This window comes from Saccostrea echinata, unplaced genomic scaffold (assembly GCF_033153115.1).
Source record: "Saccostrea echinata isolate AGI-Se365-2 ecotype Australia unplaced genomic scaffold, CSIRO_AGI_Sech_v1 ptg000320l, whole genome shotgun sequence".
Taxonomy (NCBI): Eukaryota; Metazoa; Mollusca; class Bivalvia; order Ostreida; family Ostreidae; genus Saccostrea; species Saccostrea echinata.
Window position 1 is genome coordinate 1 of NW_026890068.1, and position 7318 is coordinate 7318.

General features: G+C 36.5%; 4 protein-coding genes across 4 annotated transcripts; 1 reads left to right on the forward strand and 3 right to left on the reverse strand.

Annotated features, from left to right (window-relative positions):
* Positions 1-1087: 1087 nt before the first annotated feature.
* LOC133177998 (histone H3) lies at positions 1088-1498 on the reverse strand. Its single transcript, XM_061312794.1, has one exon. It carries the CDS (start codon positions 1496-1498, stop codon positions 1088-1090), a length of 411 nt encoding a protein of 136 aa, XP_061168778.1.
* Positions 1499-2831: 1333 nt separating this feature from the next.
* Positions 2832-3419, reverse strand: LOC133177999 (histone H1-delta-like). The gene has a single exon (XM_061312795.1). The coding sequence runs from the start codon at positions 3417-3419 to the stop codon at positions 2832-2834; it is 588 nt and encodes a 195-aa protein (XP_061168779.1).
* A 2142-nt stretch (positions 3420-5561) lies between these two features.
* Positions 5562-5939, reverse strand: LOC133177996 (histone H2A). The gene has a single exon (XM_061312792.1). It carries the CDS (start codon positions 5937-5939, stop codon positions 5562-5564), a length of 378 nt encoding a protein of 125 aa, XP_061168776.1.
* Positions 5940-6194: 255 nt separating this feature from the next.
* LOC133177997 (histone H2B-like) lies at positions 6195-6566 on the forward strand. The gene has a single exon (XM_061312793.1). It carries the CDS (start codon positions 6195-6197, stop codon positions 6564-6566), a length of 372 nt encoding a protein of 123 aa, XP_061168777.1.
* The last annotated feature ends 752 nt before the right edge of the window (positions 6567-7318 follow it).

Sequence of the window (7318 nt, forward strand, 5' to 3'; positions counted from 1 at the left end):
GGTACATATATACATTTTATACAAACTGATATACCAAAAAAAAAAAAAAACATGACAGAAAATGAATAAAAATGATAAAGAGAGAGAGGGGAATTATATCAAGCAGGACAGACAGCATCATAATTTTTTTAGGATAAACATACACAATTTTTTGTTTTGTTGTTGTTATTTTTTTATTTCAGTATTTTTTGCTTTGAGTTTAACAAAATAAATACCGTTGTTGCCGAATGATAATAAAAACGTGTGTGGGTGGGTGGGTGGGGATTAAGTTATTCAAAGGAAAGGGGTGTGACAGATAACACCGAAATAATACAAAATGTAGAAGCTGAATGAAACTTTTGATTCTCATTCATTTATGATATCTAGTTATAGATGTGATAATTTATTTGATTTCCTCTTTTCTCAGTTAATTTTCAAAGGCAACTTTAAGCAGTGACCAAACCGGCTTTATAAATGAGCCTTTTTCATTTTATTACACGCCACGTTAGAATGAATATCGTTATATTTGACGTTGTTTAGAAATCAATAAAAATCATACTTTGAATATAAATGAAATACGGAATTGCAGTTCTGAAATGCATGTACTCGCATATGTGCATAGCTGTAGAACTAATGAGATAAAGTTGTAATACTGTTATTATTTTTTGCTTCGACACATTCCATCATTTTCTATTTAAATAATTGTGCTATTTTCTAATTTATTTCGCAAAATTCTTGAATGTATTCTAGAGGGGCAGGTTGATGGACTTGTACAAAATATAGTTTCAAGATGTGTAGACAACTTCTACAACTTGATGATGACAATAATACTATGAAATTGTCTAGCATTGTGCTATGTAATTATATATATGTAAGGCACAGATATATTCACTGAAGGATGTACTGTGTCTCAACATTTTTTTTTTTTTTTTTTTTTTCAATTTGGGGGCATTGTACGCCGAATTTGACAAAATTTATTAATTTCGGCCAAATAATTCAACATTATTTTCAGAGATGTTTCAACGTCTGAACAGAAGGCATCTTTTCGAAGAATGTAGGTGGCCGTGAAAACGGCCGTTTGCTTTAGGACTTGAAATACAGCTTAAAATTAAGCACGCTCTCCACGAATACGTCTGGCCAGCTGGATGTCTTTGGGCATGATGGTTACTCTCTTGGCGTGAATGGCGCACAGGTTGGTGTCCTCAAAGAGACCAACAAGGTAAGCTTCGCTTGCTTCCTGTAAAGCCATGACAGCTGAACTCTGGAAACGCAAGTCGGTCTTAAAATCCTGAGCGATTTCCCGGACCAAGCGCTGGAATGGCAGCTTCCTGATGAGAAGCTCAGTGCTCTTCTGGTATCTCCGAATTTCACGGAGGGCGACAGTTCCTGGCCTGTATCTATGCGGTTTCTTAACGCCACCCGTGGCTGGTGCGCTTTTACGAGCAGCTTTGGTAGCGAGCTGTTTTCTGGGGGCCTTGCCTCCTGTAGATTTTCGTGCCGTCTGCTTGGTACGTGCCATGCTATCTCCTCAGATTATTCAAACTCGAATGAATGAAGTGGCAGTGTTGCACCGTGAACTTATATATCTTTGTAAGCTCAAGTTGAAAATCGCTGCGGTCTACCAGTCGGCTTAGTCGATTGGCTGGTGCCCGCAGTAACACTCGCTACGATTAGTCAGGTGAACGAGATGACCATTGGCTACGTCTGTAGGTAGTTTCAATCCACAGAATTGCCCCAAAAGAAAAAGAAAATCAAGTCGGTTTTTGACACATGATTTCACTGCAGATACATATAGTCAAATATTTTTTTAAAAATATATATATGGTGAATAATGGGGATGAATGTAACGTCAATTGAATAGAAAATAGAATTATTTATTATATATATACATATATTTTCAATTCGTTATTGAAGCAAAATGCATTTTCGAAAAATATATATTATATATTTCTTGTCATTATTTCCTCCTACCATTATCTGAACAAGCCCAGTAATATTACTAAGTATCATGATACTTGCAGATAATCAGAATGGTGCATATAGGATGAACAGGAATTACCCTGTTGCAAAAACAAGAACAAAACAAATAATACAAATAAATGAATAATTAATTAAATGAATGAATAATTAAATAAATGAATGAATGAATGAATGAATAAATGAAAAGAATAAATAAATGAAAAGAATAAGAATGTATGTATCTGTCTTTCAAAAGGTACGCATGAACTTTTATTCCATTCGTTCCACATTTGATTCCAAATAAAGTGGGAAAAAAAAAAGAAAAAAAGAAAAAGAAAAATAATAATAATAATAATAATAAATAAATAAATAAAATAAATGAATGAATAAAATAAAATAAAATAAAATAAAAAAAATTAATAATAATAATAAAACTTCAACAACAAAAAAAACAACAAAAAACAAAAAAAAAAAAAAAAAACCAAACCAAAACAAAACAAAACAAAACAAAACAAAAAAAAAAAAAAAAAAAAAAAAAAAAACATGAAAACAAATATACTAGAATGATAACACTAATAATAATGGCCATATAGTTAGCGTAGGCGTTGTGATGTGGAAAAAGTAAAATTTTATTTACTTGAGGGAGGGTATGTAAACAAATTAAAAACTGACTTTTGTTTCTTCTTCTTCTCAGAAACAGCATGTTAATATTATCATGACTTTGCAATTTGCTTCCAGTCGAAGACAAATAAACTATGTGTAATAGGTAAGTGTACTTCTTGTTTATTCATTTTGTGTTTCCATTAGTACATGTATGTAATAGAGGCATCTTTTCTAAAAATGTTGGTAGCCCTGAAAAGGGCTTTTGTAATTGGTTTAAGACAATTGGCAGTCTACGCCTTGGTGGCTTTCTTTGGGGTTTTTGACTTCTTGGCTGTGGCTTTCTTGGGCGCTTTGGTTTTCGTAGGCTTTGGAGCTGCCTTGGCTTTCTTGGGAGACTTAGTAGCTGCTTTCTTCTTGGGAGACTTGGCCTTCTTGGGTGCTGCAGGTTTCTTAACAGCCTTTTTCTTTTCTGTTGGCTTTTTCTCCCCGGTTGTCTTCTTGGGTTTGGTCGTTTTCTTGGGCTTGGCAGCCTTAGGTTTGGTGACTTTTTTGGTCTTGGGTTTCTTCTCCGTCTTGGGCTTCTCTCCCAGCTTGAAGGAACCACTGGCACCTGTACCCTTGGCCTGTTTGAGAACTCCCTTCTTGACTCCGTTCTTGAGGGCCATCTTCAGATGGGTGTTGACACTAGAGGCGTCATTACCGACTTTGTAGTTGCCCATGATGTACTTGAGAATAGCTTGTCTCGAGGAACCTCCGCGCTCCTTCAGGGCAGCCACAGCAGCGCTGATCATCTCGATGTACTTGGGATGGGCGGGGACCGTCTTGGGTTTGGAAACCTTCTTCTTGGCGGGGGATTTTGCTGGTGCGGCGTCTGCCATAATTTTTTTGTCCTGTTTTCTACAACTGATGTGAACGACGTTATCGACGATAAGGAAATGAATGAAATCACCTCCGCCGATGGCCTTATTTGTGTGGCGGCGAGCGCGGACCTCCGTGAAAACTCCCCAATTGTCGAGAGCGTAGAGGATTGAACTCGTCAAACTTTGTGTTTCAATACCTGTTATTTTTCCGATTTTGTCCTCCCAATTTTACTTAATTTTCTCAAATATGTCACTGTGCGTTTTCTTGAAATAATTTCCTACATAACTGTTTTTGTTTAAGGTTCTTAATCTGTCATTTTAAAGGAGGAATTGTCTGTTGATTCTGAAAATGCGCTGTTCCCTGGAGCCCAGAAGCGACTAATTTTGATTAAAACACGAAAACAAGAGGAATAGAACACGAGTAAGGGATTGAAGTACTTACTACATTGCTATGTGATAAAACATACATGTACATTTCTTTCAATTGTCTTCTATGTTACTTAAAATCCGAATGAAAATGCAAACATTCGGCACAAACACGCGCACAATGGATAGTGATGTGTGCCTTGCATTTCATATGAAATGGAGAGAGAGAGAAAAAAAAACAATCAAACAAAAGGGTCATATGAAGGGAAATCACGGAATCTCACAAATTGTTGAATGTTCAAATATATATCTAATATACTTTCTAGATCAGTGGATGTTCACCCCCTTAAAGGGACAACATATAATTTCTTTTCGAATATTTAAATACATGACACCTACTTTATAATTATAACACCGAGGACACCGGAAAGATCCAGACCGTACGTAACGTACCACATTCGGTGGTACAACGTCTGAATTTCTCAGTATAATTATATCATAAGAATATACATAACTGACATCCTTGTAAATTACATGAAAAAAAAAAATCACATAAAAAGGGCGTGTATTTAATAATTGTAGAACACTCACTTAATTAGTAGTTATACATAAGAGAGAGACAGAGAGAGACGAACAAGGCGAATAATGGGAGTAGCTTATTCATTGATATTAATTTGTTTCTTGTAATTTACACACACAAATAATTGAGTACATGTAAATAAACAGAATGTGGTCAAAAGCCAATGTATTTAAAATCTATATCTTTCAAGTTGAACAAGACAACCAGTATATAATACAAGACAATACAATACATTGATAGAAGCATCAAATTGGTTGCACACTTTCCACGTGCAGATCATGATTCCCTGCATCTATATGTCACGTGACGATGCAGATGTGCTGCACGGCGCAGTGATGGACATCGCAATAAATGTAAAGTGTTGAAAAAAATGTCGTTTAGTCATTCGCATCGGTAGTCTATTCGAAAGAAAATTTACTACCAGTTTTTAATTGTGTTAGTACTGTAAGTATCCGGAAACTGGCATCGAGTTGCTTTTATTCACTCTTATTATGGGAAGCACACTTTTTTGAATAAGAACATTCAAGACATAATATAAACCACATCTTCTTATTCTTATGAGATTCTTATATTCATAACTTTTATCTATTTTTATCAATTAGGAATTTTGTCTAAATAATCATCATATAAAACAATAGCGAGGGGGAAAAAAAAGAAACATTAAGGATTTAACTGGAGTTACAGATCTTTTGAATATGTTAATAAAATAATGATCATATTTAAAAATATTTGTATCAAAGGAAAAAAATTGAAAGTTAGATCGCCATGTTAGATGATTTTCGCAGTTTCTAGTCTTAATTGGTCAATGAAATGGGTTTTTTTTTTTCTTATCTCTTTGTTGAGTGAGCATTCAAGTAATACGTGAGAATTCAACATTTGTACGCAGGCCTATAAGGTTTGGATTCAACTGCCTATAACGAGAAAGAAAAAAACGTACATATACGAATATACATGCGAGTCAATTTTAAAATTTATTGCTTTTGTTATTAACTTAATACATTTATTTATCATTAAATATATAACACTTTCTTTGATGTTTGATCTCTGTTCTGTGTTGAAAATTATTGAATTCGTGTGTTTCTATTATTTTCTAGCTATAATAATTGTTTACGTTTCAACTCGTTTGTAATGTAGGTATCTTTTCGAAAAGCTTATGTGGCCGTGAAAACGGCCGTTTGGTTTTGTGCTGCACACAACACAACTATAGGATCTTTTTACTTGGCGGCTTTCTGTGTCTTTTTGGGAAGGAGCACCGCTTGGATGTTGGGCAGGACACCACCCTGCGCGATGGTCACGCCGGACAGGAGTTTGTTCAATTCTTCGTCGTTGCGGATGGCCAGCTGCAGATGACGGGGAATGATTCTGGTCTTTTTGTTGTCGCGGGCAGCGTTGCCTGCCAACTCCAAGACTTCTGCGGCCAAGTACTCAAGAACGGCAGCCAAGTACACGGGAGCGCCTGCTCCCACTCTCTCGGCGTAGTTGCCCTTTCTCAGCAGACGGTGAATACGACCCACGGGGAACTGCAGTCCGGCGCGGGAAGAACGGCTCTTGGCCTTCCCCTTCACTTTGCCTCCTTTGCCACGTCCAGACATTCTTAACGGTTATGTTCTTTCGTGTACAGTCAACGAATAATCCAGCGACGCCCGCACGCACCAATTTAAACAACCAAGCGGATCCAACGGTGCAGCCAATTAACGCGTCGCTCTGTTGTGCCTTTAGGTGAAATCCGAACAAGTAATGTTTTCTCGGAGGTCCGTAACAAGCTTCTCCTCCTACTCGCATATAAATAGTAAATTTTACCATTTTACTTTATTCATCTCTTCAGTTTGACCTGTCAACTTGAGATCATGCCACCCAAAGTCGGATCCAAAGGCGCCAAGAAAGCAGTCACCAAGGCCAAGACACCGAGGAGCACAGACAAGAAAAGGAGGAAGAGGAGGAGGGAATCTTATGCCATTTACATCTACAAAGTCCTAAAGCAGGTGCACCCTGACACTGGTGTTTCCAGCAAGGCCATGAGCATAATGAACTCCTTCGTCAACGATATCTTTGAGAGAATCGCTGCCGAAGCCTCTCGTTTGGCCCACTACAACAAGCGATCTACAATCACAAGCAGAGAGGTCCAGACTGCTGTCCGTCTCCTTCTGCCCGGTGAACTGGCCAAGCACGCCGTATCTGAGGGCACCAAAGCCGTCACCAAGTACACCAGCAGCAAATAATCTCATTTTGCAAGTACACACACCAAACGGCCCTTTTAAGGGCCAACTAATTTTTAAGAAAAGATACCTTCATATTACATGCGTTATTGAGACACAAATAATATGTGTGAGTGTTACAATGTGAATGCATGTGCTCGTAAAAGTGGCAAACGTATAAAAATCCCACATTGTTTACAACTGATTATAATAACAGAAGTAGGATAAATAAAGAAATACAAGTAGGTATTATTATATGTATGAGAGCCAAATTTTATTCACAAATAACTTGAATGTACAACCAAGCATATATCTAAAATAACTGTATCTTCAAATATAAATAAAATACAAGCATGCGAGGTCCATCTGATGTACACAAAATCCTGGTTCATTTGTCCTCTGTATACTGAATTAATTATCAGCGTACATTATATAATTGATAATAAAGTATCTCAATTCAGCTAATATCAATGAAACAGATAAATAAATTCAAGACCCCCCCCCCTCCCCTTTCTTTGACATTGACATATTGGAATTTTCAATCAGTAATTATACATCAATAAAAGTGCAATGACCAAAATGCGATAATTATACATTGACAATTAATTGTCTAACATTAGTCATAATTGTTAAACAAGAAAAAAAAAGCATGTCACTCAGCGCCAGTTGGTACCTGTCATTGTCGGTAGATCGATCCCTCAAAATAATACTCAAGACAGCAGCATTATTATTTTAATATATGATTATAATAATAAAAAAAATTAAATAATATATAC